This window comes from Triticum aestivum, chromosome 7B, assembly GCF_018294505.1.
Source record: "Triticum aestivum cultivar Chinese Spring chromosome 7B, IWGSC CS RefSeq v2.1, whole genome shotgun sequence".
Classification (NCBI taxonomy): Eukaryota; Viridiplantae; Streptophyta; class Magnoliopsida; order Poales; family Poaceae; genus Triticum; species Triticum aestivum.
In genome coordinates, this window is record NC_057813.1 from 509,489,118 (window position 1) to 509,510,469 (window position 21,352).

The 21,352-nt window shown below is 46.6% G+C and overlaps 1 protein-coding gene across 1 annotated transcript; it reads right to left on the bottom strand.

The window, feature by feature from the left end:
- Positions 1-12,680: 12,680 nt before the first annotated feature.
- LOC123160454 (calmodulin-binding receptor kinase CaMRLK) lies at positions 12,681-15,237 on the bottom strand. The gene is made up of 2 exons (XM_044578272.1): positions 13,667-15,237; positions 12,681-13,525 (listed from the first exon to the last, which is right to left on the bottom strand). Exons 1-2 carry the CDS (start codon positions 15,009-15,011, stop codon positions 12,891-12,893), a joined length of 1,980 nt encoding a protein of 659 aa, XP_044434207.1. The 5' UTR covers positions 15,012-15,237; the 3' UTR covers positions 12,681-12,890.
- Positions 15,238-21,352: the final 6,115 nt, after the last annotated feature.

Consider the following 21,352-nt stretch of genomic DNA (forward strand, 5'->3'; position numbering starts at 1 on the left):
CCAGAATCTTCGATATCTCCAAAAGGAAAAATTGCTCTGTACTAAAGGCCCTAAATGAAGACTTTTGGGTCACCCAGATCATCTTGACAGAAGGCATCTCCGCCGGGCATATTCAGGAATTCGCCACTCTGTGGGAGAAGCTAGAGGGGGTTATTCTTGACCACGACACGCAAGATACGATCACTTGGAAGTTCACGGCCAACGGTACCTTCTCGACTTCCTCGGCCTACAAGATGCAGTTCGAGGGGCATACCATCATGCCTCTGCTTAACACCGTATGGAAGGTGTGGGCCACTCCTAAATGCAAGTTCTTTGCTTGGTTAGTCATCCACAACAGAGTTTGGATGGCTGATAGGCTACAACAAAGGGGTTGGCCAAATTGCGGCCTGTGCTCGCTTTGCAACCAGGTCCAAGAATTGGTGACCCATCTTCAGTTCCAATGCCGCTTTTCGATCGCCGTCTAGAACGCGGTTAAGGCGAGGATTGGGTTGGTTGACTTCTCGACGCATGACTGGGCAGCTATGAACAATGTCAACGACTGGTGGACTAAGCTTTCCCTTGCGCGTTCGCCATCTCGAAAAGGAATGGCCTCGCTGAAGGAAATATGCCCTAGAGGCAATAATAAAGTTATTATTTATTTCCTCATATCATGATAAATGTTTATTATTCATGCTAGAATTGTATTAACCGGAAACATGATACATGTGTGAATACATAGACAAACATAGTGTCACTAGTATGCCTCTACTTGAACTAGCTCATTGATCAAAGATGGTTATGTTTCCTAACCATAGGCATGTGTTGTCATTTGATTAATGGGATCACATCATTAGGAGAATGATGTGATTGACTTGACCCATTCCGTTAGCTTAGCACTTGATCGTTTAGTATGTTGCTATTGCTTTCTTCATGACTTATACAAAGTTCCTGCAACTATGAGATTGTGCAACTCCCGTTTACCGGAGGAACACTTTGTGTGCTACCAAACGTCACAACGTAATTGGGTGATTATAAAGGTGCTCTACAGGTGTCTCCAAAGGTACATGTTGAGTTGGCATAATTCAAGATTAGGTCTTGTCACTCCGATTGTCGGAGAGGTATCTTTGGGCCCTCTCAGTAATACTCATCACCTAAGCCTTGCAAGCATTGTAACTAATGAGTTAGTTATGAAATGATGTATTACGGAACGAGTAAAGAGACTTACCGGTAACGAGATTGAACTAGGTATTGGATACCGACGATCGGATCTCGGGCAAGTAACATACCGATGACAAAGGGAACAACGTATGTTGTTATGCGGTTTGACCGATAAAGATCTTCGTAGAATATGTAGGAACCAATATGAACATCCAGGTTCCGCTATTGGTTTTTGACCGAGAATAGTTCTAGGTCATGTCTACATAGTTCTCGAACCCATAGGGTCCGCACGCTTAACGTTACGATGACAGTTTTATTATGAGTTTATAAGTTTTGATGTACCGAAGGTTGTTCGGAGTACCGGATGTGATCACGGACATGACGAGGAGTCTCAAAATGGTCGAGACATAAAGATTGATATATTGGACGGATATATTTGCACACCGGAAAGGTTCCGGATGAGATTGGACTATACCGGAGTTCCGGGAGGTTACCGGAACCCCCCGGTAAGTATATGGGCCTTATTGGGCCTTAGTGGAAGGGAGGGAGAAGGAGCAAAGGAGGGGGCGCACCCCCCCAAGCCCAATCCGAATTGGGAGGGGGGCCGGCCCCCCCTTTCCTTCTTCCCTCCCCTCTCTTCCTTCCCTCTCCTACTCCTAATAGGAAAGGGGGGCCAAACCTACTTGGAGTAGGTTTGCCCCCCCTAGGGCGCGCCTCCCCTCTTGGCCGGCCCCCTCCTCCTCTCCCCCTTTATATACGGAGGAGGGGGGCACCCCATAGACACACAAGTTGATCTACGGATCATTCCTTAGCCGTGTGCGGTGCCCCCCTCCACCATATTCCACCTCGGTCATATCGTCGCGGAGTTTAGGCAAAGCCCTGCGCCTGTAGAACATCATCATCATCACCACGCCGTCGTGCTGACGGAACTCATCCCCGACGCTTTGCTGGATTGGATCCCGGGGAACGTCATCGAGCTGAACGTGTGCTGAACATGGAGGTGTCGTACGTTCGGTGCTTGGATCAGTCGAATCGTGAAGACGTACGGCTACATCAACCGCGTTGTCATAACGCTTCCGCTTACGGTCTACAAGGGTACATGGACAACACTCTCCCCTCTCGTTGCTATGCCATCACCATGATCTTGCGTGTGCGTAGGAAATTTTTTGAAATTACTACGTTCCCCAACAGTGGTATCTGAGCCTAGGTTTTATGCGTTGATGTTATATGCACGAGTAGAACACAAGTGAGTTGTGGGCGATACAAGTCATACTGCTTACCAGCATGTCATACTTTGGTTCGGCGGTATTGTTGGATGAAGCAGCCCGGACAGACATTATGTGTACGCTTACGCGAGACTGGTTTTACCGCGGTGCTTTGCACACAGGTGACTAGCGGGTGTCAGTTTCTCCAACTTTAGTTGAACCGAGTGTGGCTACGCCCGGTCCTTGCGAAGGTTAAAACAGCACCAACTTGACAAACTATCGTTGTGGTTTTGATGCGTAGGTAAGAACGGTTCTTGCTCAGCCCGTAGCAGCCACGTAAAACTTGCAACAACAAAGTAGAGGACGTCTAACTTGTTTTTGCAGGGCATGTTGTGATGTGATATGGCCAAGACGTGATGCTATATTTTATTGTATGAAATGATCATGTTTTGTAACCGAAGTTATCGGCAACTGGCAGGAGCCATATGGTTGTCGCTTTATTGTATGAAATGCAAACGCCCTGTAATTGCTTTACTTTATCACTAAGCGGTAGCGATAGTCGTAGAAGCAATAGATGGCGTAAACGACAACGATGCTACGATGGAGATCAAGGTGTCGCGCCGGTGATGATGGTGATCACGATGGTGCTTCGGAGATGGAGATCACAAGCACAAGATGATGATGGCCATATCATATCACTTATATTGATTGCATGTGATGTTTATCCTTTATGCATCTTATCTTGCTTTGATTGACGGTAGCATTTTAAGATGATCTCTCACTAAAAATTATCAAGAAGTGTTCTCCCTGAGTATGCACCGTTGCCAAAGTTCGTCGTGCCCAGACACCACGTGATGATCGGGTGTGATAAGCTCTACGTCCATCTACAACGGGTGCAAGCCAGTTTTGCACACGCAGAATACTCAGGTTAAACTTGACGAGCCTAGCATATGCAGATATGGCCTCGGAACACGGAGACCGAAAGGTCGAGCGTGAATCATATAGTAGATATGATCAACATAGAGATGTTCACCATTGAAAACTACTCCATCTCACGTGATGATCGGTTATGGTTTGGTTGATTTGGATCACGTGATCACTTAGATGACTAGAGAGATGTCTGTCTAAGTGGGAGTTCTTAAATAATATGATTAATTGAACTTAAATTTATCATGAACTTAGTACCTGATAGTATTTTGTTTGTCTATGTTTGTTGTAGATAGATGGCTCGTGCTGTTATTCCGTTGAATTTTAATGCGTTCCTTGAGAAAGCAAAGTTGAAAGATGATGGTAGCAATTACACGGACTGGGTCCGTAACTTGAGGATTATCCTCATTGCTGCACAGAAGAATTACGTCCTGGAAGCACCGCTGGGTGCCAGGCCTGCTGCAGGAGCAACACCAGATGTTGTGAACGTCTGGCAGAGCAAAGCTGATGACTACTCTATAGTTCAGTGTGCCATGCTTTACGGTTTAGAACCGGGTCTTCAACGACGTTTTGAACGTCATGGAGCATATGAGATGTTCCAGGAGTTGAAGTTAATATTTCAAGCAAATGCCCGGATTGAGAGATATGAAGTCTCCAATAAGTTCTACAGCTGCAAGATGGAGGAGAATAGTTCTGTCAGTGAGCATATACTCAAAATGTCTGGGTATAATAATCACTTGATTCAACTGGGAGTTAATCTTCCGGATGATAGCGTCATTGACAGAATTCTCCAATCACTGCCACCAAGCTACAAAAGCTTTGTGATGAAGTATAATATGCAAGGGATGAACAAGACAATTCCCGAGCTCTTCGCAATGCTAAAGGCTGCGGAGGTAGAAATCAAGAAGGAGCATCAAGTGTTGATGGTCAACAAGACCACTAGTTTCAAGAAAAAGGGCAAAGGGAAGAAGAAGGGGAACTTCAAGAAGAACAGCAAGCAAGTTGCTGCTCAAGAGAAGAAACCCAAGTCTGGACCTAAGCCTGAAACTGAGTGCTTCTACTGCAAGCAGACTGGTCACTGGAAGCGGAACTGCCCCAAGTATTTGGCGGATAAGAAGGATGGCAAAGTGAACAAAGGTATATGTGATATACATGTTATTGATGTGTACCTAACTAGAGCTCGTAGTAGCACCTGGGTATTTGATACTGGTTCTGTTGCTAATATTTGCAACTCGAAACAGGGACTACGGAATAAGCGAGCACTGGCCAAGGACGAGGTGACGATGCGCGTGGGAAACGGTTCCAAAGTCGATGTGATCGCAGTCGGCACGCTACCTCTACATCTACCTTCGGGATTAGTTTTAGACCTGAATAATTGTTATTTGGTGCCAGCGTTGAGCATGAACATTATATCTGGATCTTGTTTGATGCGAGACGGTTATTCATTTAAATCAGAGAATAATGGTTGTTCTATTTATATGAGTAATATCTTTTATGGTCATGCACCCTTGAAGAGTGGTCTATTTTTATTGAATCTCGATATTAGTGATACACATATTCATAATGTTGAAGCCAAAAGATGCAGAGTTGATAATGATAGTGCAACTTATTTGTGGCACTGCCGTTTAGGTCATATCGGTGTAAAGCGCATGAAGAAACTCCATACTGATGGACTTTTGGAATCACTTGATTATGAATCACTTGGTACTTGCGAACCGTGCCTCATGGGCAAGATGACTAAAACACCGTTCTCCGGTACTATGGAGAGAGCAACAGATTTGTTGGAAATCATACATACAGATGTATGTGGTCCGATGAATGTTGAAGCTCGTGGCGGATATCGTTATTTTCTCACCTTCACAGATGATTTGAGCAGATATGGGTATATCTACTTAATGAAGCACAAGTCTGAAACATTTGAAAAGTTCAAAGAATTTCAGAGTGAAGTGGAAAATCATTGTAACAAGAAAATAAAGTTTCTACGATCTGATCGTGGAGGAGAATATTTGAGTTATGAGTTTGGTTTACATTTGAAACAATGCGGAATAGTTTCGCAACTCACGCCACCTGGAACACCACAAAGAAATGGTGTGTCCGAACGTCATAATCGTACTTTACTAGATATGGTCCGATCTATGATGTCTCTTACTGATTTACCGTTATCGTTTTGGGGTTATTCTTTAGAGACGGCTGCATTCACATTAAATAGGGCACCATCAAAATCCATTGACATGACGCCTTATGAACTGTGGTTTGGCAAGAAACCAAAGTTATCATTTCTTAAAGTTTGGGGTTGTGATGCTTATGTGAAGAAACTTCAACCAGATAAGCTCGAACCCAAATCGGAGAAATGTGTCTTCATAGGATACCCAAAAGAGACTGTTGGGTACACCTTCTATCACAGATCCGAAGGCAATACATTCGTTGCTAAGAATGAATCCTTTCTAGAGAAGGAGTTTCTCTCGAAAGAAGTGAGTGGGAGGAAAGTAGAACTTGATGAGGTAACGGTACCTGCTCCCTTATTGGAAAGTAGTTCATCACAGAAATAAGTTCCTATGACAAATACACCAATTTGTGAGGAAGCTAATGATATTGATCATGAAACTTCAGATCAAGTGTCTACTGAACCTCGTAGGTCTACCAGAGTAAGATCCGCACCAGAGTGGTACGGTAATCCTGTTCTGGAAGTCATGTTACTTGACCATGATGAACCTACGAACTATGAGGAAGCGATGATGAGCCCAGATTCCGCAAAATGGCTAGAGGCCATGAAATCTAAGATGGGATCCATGTATGAGAACAAAGTATGGACTTTGGTTGACTTGCCCGATGATCGGCAAGCCATTGAGAATAAATGGATTTTTAAGAAGAAGACTGATGCTGACGGTAATGTAACTGTCTATAAAGCTCGACTTGTTGCGAAAGGTTTTCGACAAGTTCAAGGGGTTGACTACGATGAGACTTTCTCACCCGTAGCGATGCTTAAGTCTGTCCGAATCATGTTAGCGATTGCCGCATTTTATGATTATGAAATTTGGCAGATGGATGTAAAAACTGCATTCCTGAATGGATTTCTGGAAGAAGAGTTGTATATGATGCAACCGGAGGGTTTTGTAGATCCTAAGGGAGCTAACAAAGTGTGCAAGCTCCAGCGATCAATCTATGGTCTGGTTCAAGCCTCTCGGAGTTGGAATAAACGCTTTGATAGTGTGATCAAAGCATATGGTTTTATACAGACTTTTGGAGAAGCCTGTATTTACAAGAAAGTGAGTGGGAGCTCTGTAGCATTTCTAATATTATATGTGGATGACATATTGTTGATTGGAAATGATATAGAATTTCTGGATAGCATAAAAGGATACTTGAATAAAAGTTTTTCAATGAAAGACCTCGGTGAAGCTGCTTACATATTGGGCATTAAGATCTATAGATATAGATCAAGACGCTTGATTGGACTTTCACAAAGCACGTACCTTGATAAAGTATTGAAAAGGTTCAATATGGAACAGGCGAAGAAAGGGTTCTTGCCTGTATTACAAGGTATAAAGTTGAGTCAGACTCAATGCCCGACCACTGCAGAAGATAGAGAGAAAATGAAAGGAGTTCCCTATGCTTCAGCCATAGGCTCTATCATGTATGCAATGCTGTGTACCAGACCTGATGTGTGCCTTGCTATTAGTTTGGCAGGGAGGTACCAAAGTAATCCAGGAGTGGGTCACTGGACAGCGGTCAAGAACATCCTGAAATACCTGAAAAGGACTAAGGATATGTTTCTCATATATGGAGGTGACAAAGAGCTAGTCGTAAATGGTTACGTCGATGCAAGCTTTGACACTGATCCGGACGATTCTAAATCGCAAACCGGATACGTATTTTTATTAAACGGTGGAGCTGTAAGTTGGTGCAGTTCTAAACAAAGCGTCGTGGCGGGATCTACATGTGAAGCGGAGTACATAGCTGCTTCAGAAGCAGCAAATGAAGGAGTCTGGATGAAGGAGTTCATTTCCGATCTAGGTGTTGTACCTAGTGCATCGGGACCAATGAAGATCTTCTGTGACAATACTGGTGCAATTGCCTTGGCAAAGGAATCCAGATTTCACAAGAGGACCAAGCACATCAAGAGACGCTTCAATTCCATTCGGGACCAAGTCCAAGTGGGAGACATAGAGATTTGCAAGATACATACGGATCTGAATGTTGCAGACCCGTTGACTAAGCCTCTCTCACGAGCAAAACATGATCAGCACCAAGACTCCATGGGTGTTAGAATCATTACTATGTAATCTAGATTATTGACTCTAGTGCAAGTGGGAGACTGAAGGAAATATGCCCTAGAGGCAATAATAAAGTTATTATTTATTTCCTCATATCATGATAAATGTTTATTATTCATGCTAGAATTGTATTAACCGGAAACATGATACATGTGTGAATACATAGACAAACATAGTGTCACTAGTATGCCTCTACTTGAACTAGCTCATTGATCAAAGATGGTTATGTTTCCTAACCATAGGCATGTGTTGTCATTTGATTAATGGGATCACATCATTAGGAGAATGATGTGATTGACTTGACCCATTCCGTTAGCTTAGCACTTGATCGTTTAGTATGTTGCTATTGCTTTCTTCATGACTTATACAAAGTTCCTGCAACTATGAGATTGTGCAACTCCCGTTTACCGGAGGAACACTTTGTGTGCTACCAAACGTCACAACGTAATTGGGTGATTATAAAGGTGCTCTACAGGTGTCTCCAAAGGTACATGTTGAGTTGGCATAATTCGAGATTAGGTTTTGTCACTCCGATTGTCGGAGAGGTATCTTTGGGCCCTCTCAGTAATACTCATCACCTAAGCCTTGCAAGCATTGTAACTAATGAGTTAGTTATGAAATGATGTATTACGGAACGAGTAAAGAGACTTACCGGTAACGAGATTGAACTAGGTATTGGATACCGACGATCGAATCTCGGGCAAGTAACATACCGATGACAAAGGGAACAACGTATGTTGTTATGCGGTTTGACCGATAAAGATCTTCGTAGAATATGTAGGAACCAATATGAACATCCAGGTTCCGCTATTGGTTATTGACCGAGAATAGTTCTAGGTCATGTCTACATAGTTCTCGAACCCGTAGGGTCCGCACGCTTAACGTTACGATGACAGTTTTATTATGAGTTTATAAGTTTTGATGTACCGAAGGTTGTTCGGAGTACCGGATGTGATCACGGACATGACGAGGAGTCTCGAAATGGTCAAGACATAAAGATTGATATATTGGACGGATATATTTGGACACCGGAAAGGTTCCGGATGAGATTGGGACTATACCGGAGTTCCGGGAGGTTACCGGAACCCCCCGGTAAGTATATGGGCCTTATTGGGCCTTAGTGGAAGGGAGGGAGAAGGAGCAAAGGAGGGGGCGCCCCCCCAAGCCCAATCCGAATTGGGAGGGGGGCCGGCCCCCCTTTCCTTCTTCCCTCCCCTCTCTTCCTTCCCTCTCCTACTCCTAATAGGAAAGGGGGGCCAAACCTACTTGGAGTAGGTTTGCCCCCCCCTAGGGCGCGCTCCCCTCTTGGCCGGCCCCCTCCTCCTCTCCCCCTTTATATACGGAGGAGGGGGCACCCCATAGACACACAAGTTGATCTACGGATTGTTCCTTAGCCGTGTGTGGTGCCCCCCTCCACCATATTCCACCTCGGTCATATCGTCGCGGAGTTTAGGCGAAGCCCTGCGCCGGTAGAACATCATCATCGTCACCACGCCGTCGTGCTGACGGAACTCATCCCCGACACTTTGCTGGATTGGAGCCCGGGGAATGTCATCGAGCTGAACGTGTGCTGAACACGGAGGTGTCATACGTTCGGTGCTTGGATCGGTCGAATCGTGAAGACGTACGACTACATCAACCGCGTTGTCATAACGCTTCCGCTTACGATCTACGAGGGTACGTGGACAACACTCTCCCCTCTCGTTGCTATGCCATCACCATGATCTTGCGTGTGCGTAGGAATTTTTTTTAAATTACTACGTTCCCCAACACTCGCTCCTTATGTTGGTCTCCTGGAAGCTATGGAAGGAGAGGAACACTAGGGTTTTTAGAAATACTTCTACGCCTTCGATGATTATCGTGGACATGATCCTTGATGAGGCAAGCCTTTGGGTTTCTGCAGTGGCCAAGGGTTTAGAAGGGTTTAGATGTGATTCTGCCCCGTGAGTAGTTGTCCTTCTTTCGCCACTCTGTGGCTGCTGTATTTGGACCATGTTTACTCTTCTTCTTAATCAATGAAATGGCAAGTCTTTTGCCTGTTTCAAAAAAAAATGTTTTTTTATTTCATGCAGATTTTAAAATTTATGAATATTTTGAAATCCAGGAACATACTTTAAAATCATGAACATGTTTTCTAATTTGTGTGCTTTTTCATATTCGTGAACAATTTTAAAATTAACAAGCATTTTTCTAATCAGTGACAATTGTAAATTTATTTTTACCATTTTAAAAAATTATAAATTTTATAAACTCTTGAAAAATAGAATTCGTAACTAAAGTATAATTTTAAATTTATGAACATTATTTAAATTCATGAATGTTTCTTAGAATCTATGAACATTTCTTGAAATTCTAAGAAAATTAAATTCCTGAATAGTTTTAGAAATAAAATCAAAGTGTGTCAGTACAAAAAATTAATGAAATTAAAAAAATGTTAAAAATTGAACTATTTTTTTTTGCCAATGTAGTACGCATGGGCCACATACCTGCACGTTTGTTCGCAATCCAAATTATTTTCTAAATGGAAAGTATTTTAGAAAATGATCAAAATGAAAAGTCAGTTAATAAATCGACCAAGAAAAAAAGCCGGCTTAATATGCACATATGACTACATGAGTTGCGGCTGTGTCAGTTCTAATACTGTTACGCGGGACCCATAATCCGACCCTTACATGCAGGGTTCACTTTGAGGAGAAAACATTGAAGCTCTTCTAGATCTCTGTTCCTAGGAGTTTAATAATTGTTTCTTTAAATAAAGGCAAACGATTTATTTCATCCATTAATTAAGTAGAAAAGAATTGCCTAATTAACCAAAAATCAAATGAAAACAACCATAATCTGCTGAGTGACACATATAGATACCCCATCCACGTCCCTCGAGAGGGAGTCTCATCTAGATAGCACACAGACGTCAACATCAACACTTCTCCCCGAGTAGGCATCATCGTCATCCCTAATCCCGAGCAAGCGACTTTAACTTCATTATAGATGATCGTCAAGCTAGCCCACACCGTAGAGGTCGTGCAGGGCCACATAAAGATTCGTGCTAGAACTTAGTCAGCCGCGACGAGGACATCATAGCTTATACTCTGACAGAAATCAACAAATCAGAACAAACTAAGAGCATCTACAGCCGGGCGTCCCAAACCGGCCTCAAACGTCCGTAAGACTAACGATGGGGTCCCACGTGGAATTGCACGGAAACCTGGAGGGCCGACATACGTCTCGTCCGTCGTCGTGGTGTGAACGTCGCGTGGTGCCGCTCGAGGCAAATCCAGCTATTTAAGTCGGCCGACGTCCCCCCTAACCCATCCACCTCCTCTCTCCCTACGTCGCAACCCGAGCCCATCCGCCTCCTCTCCCCCGCTTTCCCCACGCTCTCCGACATCGCCATGGTCCGGCGGAAGTTCACCACGTGCGCTATGCTCACTTCGTAGCACCGATACCAGATCGCGGAGGAGATTCGGGCAAGGCGCGCTGCCTGCATCGCTGTCGGACGGCCTCCAGACTCGCTGGAGCCGTGGGAGGAGGAGGAAGAGCAGCAGTAGCCGGAGGAGGGGGGAGAGCAGCCGTCGGAGCCGATGGAGGTGGCGGATCCGGAGGAGGACTAGGCGGAGCAAACTGCTCCAGGCTACAACATGGAGGACGCGGAGGCAGAGTTTGCCGTCGCCCAAGTCGCGGAGATGGCGGAGCAATAGACCATCCTGGAGTCCATTCAGGATGAGGCCTATTCGAGGCCAAACGACAGTTCCTATGGCAGGAGCAGGCGGCGACAGACGCACTCTTCGCCGAACTTGATGCGAAGATAGAGGAGGCCGGAGTGAAGCAGACGGAGGCGCCGAAGCTGCAGTTGCCATCCATGTACCCGGAGCCGGGCACAGAGATAGTCAACATCTCCGTCGAGGAGTAGCATGATCTAAGTAGTACATAGGTTTTATCTTTGCATGCTTCTGGATGAGGTGTCCGAATGCAATTGTGCAAATTTGAGGACTGACTAGTGGACGCGTTTGTGGGCGTTTGATGGGTCATATTTGTTATATGCGGCTGTAGATGCTCTAAGGTTGTCGCCTAAAAGCCATCGGACAAACCACCTACTACCTGCTATCGTCGCCACCGGCACACCGCCGCTGCAGCTATGACTTCACAACAACAAACAAAGCGAGACAATCTCGCGAACACGCCGAAGAAAGTCAACTATCTCAACCATTGCCGTGCCTCCAACTTCGCACACGTCCGCCATCGTCGCCACGTAAGCCTCAACGCCAACACACACCATCATCTTCCATCGGGCCGCCGCCCCGAGCTATTGCATTCCCAGACTCTTCCATAGTTTTTCTTCATAAGAAGTGACATTTACGTTACAATAACCGAGAAGTCACGACGGACACGTACTACCACACAGTTTCATATTTTGTGTGCTTCCTACTTAGTCGGTCCTCTCCTAGACCCACGGGCACATCGTGACAGAAGCGCTACTGTGGCTGGTACCTACCGGTGGAAACCGGTAGCAAGCCAGCAAGACCTCATCGCTGACCTGAACTGTCGCCGCAGGGAGCCTCCCTGCCCACAACGATCCAGCGGCAACCCGACAAGATCGAGCCCTTTCTTGACCATTTGTACTCTCGCGTAGTGAGTACATGCGTGGTGTGGCCTCACGAACCTAAAAGGCCAAAAGCGCCGAGGTCCCGGCCGAGGCGGCTAACCAACCCAACCCCAGTGAGATCTCATCTCTGACTCCCAGCCGTATAACATTTTAACAACCTCGCATTCCTCCCCACTAACCCATGTTGGTTTTACATCTCCTTTTGCTAGTTTAGCAATATCTTTGCTACTACGCCATACTCGCAAAGCATGTCTGCCTACGTCCTCTCCACCTCGATCTCACCTTTTGTAACAAGCCATATGGATTCCACATGCAGATGCAGGTACTACCATGCATCTTTTCTTGTTCCTCCTAATCATGTTGGAACTTGGACAAGTGATACCCGTTGGTTCTTGTCGATGAAGCTCTGGTGTAAGCTTTTGCAATTAAATGGCGGGAACACATTTATGGTGCACGGACGGGGCGCGGCATGAATTTAAATACGAGCTGCCCATCATCCTGTTGGTGCCAACGCAGCAACACGAGGAAAAAAAATGGTCTGAAATCAAATGTTCCCTGCCACGGAATTGTCACTGCTACTGCACATTGTACGAGGCCTACCAATTATTACAGTAGAAAAAAGGAAAAGCTGTGACGTGTATGGTGCACTCGAGCAAGGGCATGTGCTGGTGGCTGGCAGTTCAAGCCACGCACGCACGCGCGCAGTTCACACGCAGCGCACTGGCAGTGCATGGCATGGCATGATCACGCATCGCCACCGCCGTCGAGCGCACGAGGCCGGATGTCCTTGAGCACGCCCACCACCTGCTGCATAGTCGGCCGCTTGTCCGGCGAGTGCGCCGTGCACAGGTACCCCACCCGCAGGCACTCCACCATCTCCCGCTCCGCCGCCTCGCCGCCGTGCACCCGCGGGTCCACGATGTCCAGCCCCTTGCCGTCGCGGATGAGCCCGCGCGCCCAGCTCACCGACGCCTCGTCCCACCTCGCCTGCCCCGTCATCAGCTCCAGCACCAGCGCGCCGAACCCATACACGTCCGCCTCCGGCGTCGCGTCGTCCTCGTCGCCGCCGAGGTGCCCGAAGTCGGATATACGGGGCTCCAGGTCGTCGCTGAGGAGCACGTTGGTGGGGACGAGGTGGCCGTGCACCACGGCCCGGCCTGACCCGGCCCACCCTTGGTGCAGGAACGCCAGGCCCCGGGCGACGCCCAGCGCGATGCGGTGCCGGGTCGGCCAGTCGGATATCGACCGCTTGTCCTCCGCCGCCTCCCAGATGTCGCCGCCGGCGTCGTCCATGTCCGGCCGCCCCGCGGGCAGCTCGTGCAGCCACCGGTGGAGGTCGCCTTTCTCCATATACTCGTATAGCAGCAGCTTCTCCCTCCCTGCAATAAATGGCCGGAATTCGAATTTCAAAAGCCAAGATTTTATGCTGCTCAGCTCACACTGGCAATCCATCTGACCTACTCACCGAACCTAACTGCTCCAACTAGAAAAGAAAGAATCCAAAGTAAATTTGGACTCACCTGCAATGCAGTATCCAAGGAGCGGAAGGATGTTGGGGTGCCGGAGCCGCGCGAGTTCCCGGAACGCGGCGGCCGCGGCGGCCGGGTTGTCGTCCTCCCCGACCACGGCCATGGCGCCCTCCACGACGCGCACGACGACGTGCAGGTCGCCGGGCAGAACGGCGCGGTACGCGGCGCCGCTGCGGCCACCGCGCTCCGCGAGCTGGGATTCGCGGCCGAACCCAGAAGTGGCCGCGGCGAGGTCGGCGAGCGTCAGCTCCATGAGCGGTCGCTCGAAGAGCACCACCGGCGCGGCCGCCGCCCCCTTTGATGCTGCCGCCGCCACAACCACCTCATCTTCTTCCTTCTCACCCCACTGCACCTTCTTCTCCTCCGCCTCCTTGTCTCCGTTCTTCCTCTTCCTGCACCTCACCACCCCGCACGCCACGGATCCGACCAAGCAGAGCAGGACGATCACTGACGCCACCCCGCACACAATCGCCACGGCGACCACGCCCAGATGCTTCTTTCTTTTCGCTTTCGTTGCCGTGCTCTTTGCCGTCCTTGCGGGATGAGCCTTCTTTGCACTTGTTCCTCGTGGTGGCGGAGGCGGTGGATGAGGCCGCCTGGGCCGCGCAGGGGTGTCTTTTGAGAACACTAACGACGCATTGCCGGCGTGGATGAACGCCGAGGGCCCGAACTTCTTCACGGCGCTGGCGTTCACCGCGCCGGACAGGTTGTTGTACGAGACGTTCAAGAAAAGGAGACCATCGAGCGGGGGCAGGTCGCCGGGGAACCTCCCGCGCATCGCGTTCCGGGAGAGGTCGAGCCGGCGCAATCGCGTCAGCCGCCTCAGCCCCTGCGGCACAGCGCGGATCCTGTTCGCCGACACGTCGAGCGCGTCGAGCCCCGGGAGGCCGTCCACCCCCGCGACGACGGTGAAGCGGTTGCCGGACACGTTGAGGGACTGCAGCCGCGGGTTCGGCTCCACCCGCAGCGAGCCGCCGAGCTGGTTCCCCGACACGTCCACGGCGCGGAGCGCCGGCGCGCGCCAGAAGCCGCCGGGGATAGCGCCCTGGAGCGCGTTCCCGGAGAGGTCGAGCGCGGCAAGGGCGGACAGGTTCGCGAGCGCCGCCCACGCCACGGCGCCCGTCAGGTTCCGCGACGGGAGGCGCAGCTCCCGGACAGGCCTGCATGCCGGCACGGCCTGCGGCCGGAAGTTGCGCACGTAGCGGAACGCGGCCGCGACGATCGCCGCCTCGTCCCGGACGCCGCCGGCGCAAGAAGAGGAGACAGAGTCGGGAACCCTGGTGGAAAGGACCAGCAGCAAGAGCACGAGGCGGCGGACGTGGGAGTGGAGTGGCATGGCGGGCGAGCACTTGAAGCCTACTCCTACCTAGTACGTGTGCGGCGCAGTTATTAGATGGGAGGTTTGAACCCGGGGCGGCATTGAAAGAGGAGGAAGAGGGGGAATGGAACAGTGCACCGTGCAGGGGAGCTGCTCTGCTCTGCTTTTCAGTTTTTTCTGGGTGGGATGTGTGTGAGCTGGTTTAATAGCTGCTACTGGGACAGTGGCAGTGCTTGCTGCTAGAAACATGGGGGCGAGGAGTTGTTGGTTTCTCATCTCCATCGTGGACTTGGGAAGAGTGGAGTCAGGTGGACAGAATGAGGATGGTTGATCTGGTACGCCAATTCCCCTTTTCTTGTTCTGCCTTCTTGACTCTCGAAGCTAATGCTCAGAAATCCCTCAGAAATTGAGGGAGTGATATCGTTGTGTTTGGAGACAAACGAAAGTCCTCCAATTTCTTGCCTTGTTTTTAGTGTATAAGCAAAAAACCTAGGTCAAGATAGTGGATTCAGGCACATTATTGTAATACTTTGTAAGGTCCTCGAGTATAATCAATAAAGTGACCGTATGCATCTACCAGATGCAGAGGTCGGGGGTCATCCTCCTTTTCTAAAAAAAATAAGCGAAAAACCTAGGGTTTGCATGTCCTCCGGCGGCAGCCGCCAAGAGTCTACTTTGTGCGCACGATCTTCCCATGTTCTTCTCCGCTGCTGTTCGGGCTGACTAAGGGGGTGATTGGTTCACCTTCCCGACCTTGACAGCATGGGGACATATCTATAACGTATGAAGCATTCATGCTATTTTATTATCTGTTTTGAATTATTACGGGCTTTATTATACACTTTTATATTACTTTTGGGACTAACCTATTAACTGGAGGCCCAGTCCATATTGCTGTTTTATTGCCTGTTTCAGTATTTCGAAGAAAAGGAATATCAAACGGAGTCCAAACGGAATGAAACTTTCGGCAGCGTGATTTTTTGGAAGAATATGATCCTGGAGACTTGGAGTTCATGTCAGAAGATCCTCGAGGAGGCCAGGAGATAGAAGGGCACGCCCACCCCTCCTGGGGGCGCCCCCCTGTCTCGTGGGCCCCTCGAGCACCTCCCGACCGACTTCTTTCGCCTATATAAGCCCACGTACCCTAAAAACACCGAGAACGAAGATAGATCGGGAGTTCCGCCGCCGCAAGCCTCTGTAGCCACCAAAAACCTCTCGGGAGTCTGTTCCGGCACCCTGCCGGAGGGGGGATCCCATCACCGGTGGTCATCTTCATCATCCCGGCGCTATCCCTGACGAGGAGGGAGTAGTTCACCCTCGGGGCTGAGGGTATGTACCAGTAGCTATGTGTTTGATCTCTCTCTCTCGTGTTCTCTCTACGGCACGATCTTGATGTATCGCGAGCTTTGCTATTATAGTTGGATCTTATGATGTTTCTCCCCCTCTACTCTCTTGTGATGAATCGAGTTTCCCCTTTGAAGTTATCTTATCGGATTGAGTCTTTAATGATTTGAGAACACTTGATGTATGTCTTGCCGTGCTTATCTGTGGTGACAATGTGATATCATGTGCCACTTGATGTATGTTTGGGTGACCAACTTGCGGGTTCCGCCCATGAACCTATGCATAGGGGTTGGCACACATTTTCTTCTTGACTCTCCGGTAGAAACTTTGGGGCACTCTTTGAAGTACTTTGTGTTGGTTGAATAGATGAATCTGAGATTGTGTGATGCTTATCGTATAATCATGCCCACGGATACTTGAGGTGACAATGGAGTATCTAGGTGACATTAGGGTTTTGGTTGATTTGTGTCTCAAGGTGTTATTCTAGTATGAACTCTATGATAGATTAAGCGGAAAGAATAGCTTCATGTTATTTTACTACGAACTCTTGAATAGATAGAACAGAAAGGATAACTTTGAGGTGGTTTCGTACCCTACCATAATCTCTTCGTTTGTTCTCCGCTATTAGTGTCTTTGGAGTGACTCTTTGTTGCATGTTGAGGGATTGTTATTGATCTATCTATGTTATTATTGTTGAGAGAACTTGCACTAGTGAAAGTATGAACCTTAGGCCTTGTTTCCTACCATTGCAATACCGTTTACTCTCACTTTTATCATTAGTTACCTTGCTGTTTTTATAATTTCAGATTACAAATATCCATATCTACCATACATATTGCACTTGTATCACCATCTCTTCGCCGAAGTAGTGCACCTATACAATCTACCATTGTATTGGGTGTGTTGGGGACACAAGAGACTCTTTGTTATTTGGTTGCAGGGTTGTTTGAGAGAGACCATCTTCATCCTACGCCTCCCACGGATTGATAAACCTTAGGTCATCCACTTGAGGGAAATTTTTTACTGTCCTACAAACTTGTGCACTTGCAGGCCCAACAACGTCTACAAGAAGAAGGTTGTGTAGTAGACATCAAGTCTTTTGTGGCGCCGTTGCCGGGGAGGTGAGTGCTTAAAGGTATATCTTTAGATCTTGCAATCGAATCTTTTTGTTTCTTGTTTTATCACTAGTATAGTTTATAAAAGAAAACTACAAAAAAAAGATGGAATTGAGTTTGTCTCATACGCTTCGTCTTTTTAATATCTTTCGTGAGAATGATGGTAAGGAAAATTATGCTCAAGTGCTATAAGAAGAAATCTATAAAATGTTTTGCACTAAATCTTTGAATGATGAGCATGAATGCAATGTTGTTAGTATGAACTCTTTGAATACCCATAGTACTAATAACGATTGCTCTAGTCATGATGAAAATATCTCCTATAAGCATGTAAATTTTTGTGGAGTTGATTGGGTTTGCAAGTATGCACCAAATAGGAAAAATAGATATTGCAAGAGGCATAAGCATTTAGAAATTAAATTGTTGCAAGAAAGCCTTGATGTTTGTGCTGAAAAATTTAATATTTTTCGCGCTCCTTGTGAACTTTGCAATGAACATGGTCATTTAAATCTCCAATGCAAATTGTTTCATGATCGAATCGTGTCCAAAAATTGTGATAACTTGATTACCCTTGAGCATCATAAAGAGCTTAGTCTTCTTTTGGGGTATGAAGAAATGAAATGCATAACCGAGGGTATTCCAAAATTTAATCTTGATAGATTTCTTGATTTTAATCTAGAGGAAATTTATATGTATTGTGCGGTGAATTGCATTGAAAATACTTATATTGCCAATTACCTAAAGAAAAGAAAAGAAATAGAAGATGAAGAGAATACTAATGAAAGGGAAGAGACTTCCCATTATCCTCCTATTATTTCTTATGATGAATCAGGTTCGAGGAGGAGCCTTCTATTCAACCAATCTCATCAATAAGGAGCTCAAAGAAGAGGGTTGAACCCACACATAATGTGAAGAAGAAAAGGACAAGAAGGAGCAGCAAAGGTAAAAAGGTATCCCTCCCAAATGATGTTGCTCCTACCACTCATTGTGATGATGATGATTGCTATACTATTGGTGCTATCCATACTATTAATGATGAGAGTGATTATGCTTATGATATGAAAAGGCCCAAGCTTGGGGAAGCTATGTTTGATGAGTATGAAATATTTGAGAATATATTTGCCAAAATTAATGTTTGTCTCAAGCTTGGGGATGCTACATTTAATGATAATGGTATTTTTAGCCTCCCAAGTTTTGATATGCAAAGTTGTTATGATGATAGCATGCCTTGTACCTATGATGATTATATTGATGAATGTGGGTTTGGAAGAGTGTCAACTTTATGAAGTAGTGATCCCACTATTTTGGAGGATGTTGAATCTTATAATATTTATGAAAGTGGATTTGGAAGAGTGTCAACTTTATTTAGTGATGATTCCACTATCTTGGAAGAGGTTTCAATCGATTATGATGAGAACAAAGTTGCTACTTATGATGATTATTGTGATAAAACTTATGCTATAAATAGTAGTGATGATTATATTTATAAAACTTGTCATGATTATGATTACCCTTTTTTTGAACATTACTCTTTTAATGTGGAAACAATTTATAGTGTTCAAGTCTCTTATGACACTCCCACCATTCCGAACGAGAAGAAATTTGCTTACGTGGAAAGTAGTAAATTTTCTACGCTAGTAGATCATGAAAAGAATGCTTAAGGTGCTGGTTATATTGTTGAATTCATTCATGATGCTACTGAAAATTATTATGAGGGAGGAATATATTCTTGTAGAATTTCAATAATGTCAAGTTTCCTCTCTATGTGTTGAAACTTTTGAAGTTATGCTTGTTGTACCTTCCTATGCTAGTTGATTATTGTTCCCATAAGTTGTTTGATCGCAAAATCCCTATGCATAGGAAGTGGGTTAGACTTAAATGTGCTAGTCATATTCTTCATGATGCTCTCTTTATGTTTCAATTCTTATCTTTTATGTGAGCATCATTGAAATCATCATGCCTAGCTAGAAAGGCATTAAAGTGCTTGTTGGGAGACGACCCAATATTTACCTGAAGGAAATATGCCCTGGAGGCAATAATTATGTTATTATATATTTCCTTATTTCATGATAAATGTTTATTATTCATGCTAGAATTGTATTAACCGGAAACATGATACATGTGTGAATACATAGACAAACTGAGTGTCACTAGTATGCCTCTACTTGACTAGCTCATTAATCAAAGATGGTTATGTTTCCTAGCCATGGACAAAGAGTTGTCATTTGATTAACGGGATCACATCATTAGGAGAATGATGTGATTGACTTGACCCATTCCGTCAGCTTAGCACTTGATCGCTTAGTATGTTGCTACTGCTTTCTTCATGACTTATACATGTTCCTGTGACTATGAGATTATGCAACTCCCGTTTACCGGAGGAACACTTTGTGTGCCACCAAACGTCACAATGTAACTGGGTGATTATAAAGGTGCTCTATAGGTGTCTCCAAAGGTACTTGTTGGGTTGGCGTATTTCGAGATTAGGATTGATCACTCCGATTGTCGGAGAGGTATCTCTGGGCCCTCTCGGTAATACAGATCACTATAAGCCTTGCAAGCAATATGACTAATGAGTTAGTTGCAAGATGATGTATTACGTAACGAGTAAAGATACTTGCCGGTAACGAGATTGAACTAGGTATTGAGGTACCGACGATCGAATCTCGGGCATGTAACATACCGATGACAAAGGGAACAACGTATGCTGTTATGTAGTTTGACCAATAAATAATATGTGGGAGCCAATATGAGCATCCAGGTTTCGCTATTGGTTATTAACCGGAAACATGTTTCGGTCATGTCTACATTGTTCTCGAACCCGTAGGGTCCGCACGCTTAAAGTTGGATGACAGTTATATTATGAGTTTATATGTTTTGATGTACCAAAGGTAGTTCGGAGTCCCGGATGTGATCACGGACATAACGAGGAGTCTCGAAATGGTCGAGACATGAAGATTGGTATATTGGACGACTATATTCGGACACTAGAATAAGTTTCAGGGGTTATCGGATATATACCGGAGTACCGGGGGGTTACCGGAACCCCTCGGGGGGTTAATGGACCACTTGGTCCCAAAGTGGAGAAGAGGACGGGCGGCCAGGGTAGGACGCACGCCCCCTCCCCCTCTAGTCTGAATTGGACAAGGAGGGGGGGCGGCGTCCCCCTTTCCTTCCTCCCCTCTCTCCCTTCCTTCCCCCTCTCCTACTTGGACAAGGAGAGGAGGGAGTCCCACTCCCGGTGGGAGTAGGACTCCCCTTGGCGCGCCCTCCTCCGGGCCGGCCACCTCCCCCCTTGCTCCTTTATATACGGGGGCAAGGGGGCACCCCATAGAGACAACAATTGATCATTGATCTCTTAGCCGTGTGCGGTGCCCCCCTCCACCATAATCCACCTCGATAATATTGTAGCGGTTCTTAGGCGAAGCCCTGCGTCGGTAGAACATCATCATCGTCACCACGCCATCGTGCTGACAGAACTCTCCCTCGACACTCGACCGGATAGGAGTTCAAGGGACGTCATCGAGCTGAACGTGTGCAAGAACTCGGAGGTGCCGTGCGTTTGGTGCTTTATCGGTCGGGCCGTGAAGACGTACGACTATATCAACTGCGTTGTGCTAACGCTTCCGCTTTCGGTCTACGAGGGTACGTGGACACACTCTCCCCTCTCATTGCTATGCATCACCATGATCTTGCGTGTGCGTAGGATTTTTTTTTTGAAATTACTTTGTTCCCCAACAGTGGCATCCGAGCCTGGTTTTATGCTTAGATGTTATATGCACGAGTAGAACACAAGTGAGTTGTGGGCGATACAAATCATACTGCTTACCAGCATGTCATACTTTGGTTCGGCGGTATTGTTGGATGAAGCAGCCCGGACCGACATTACGCGTACGCTTA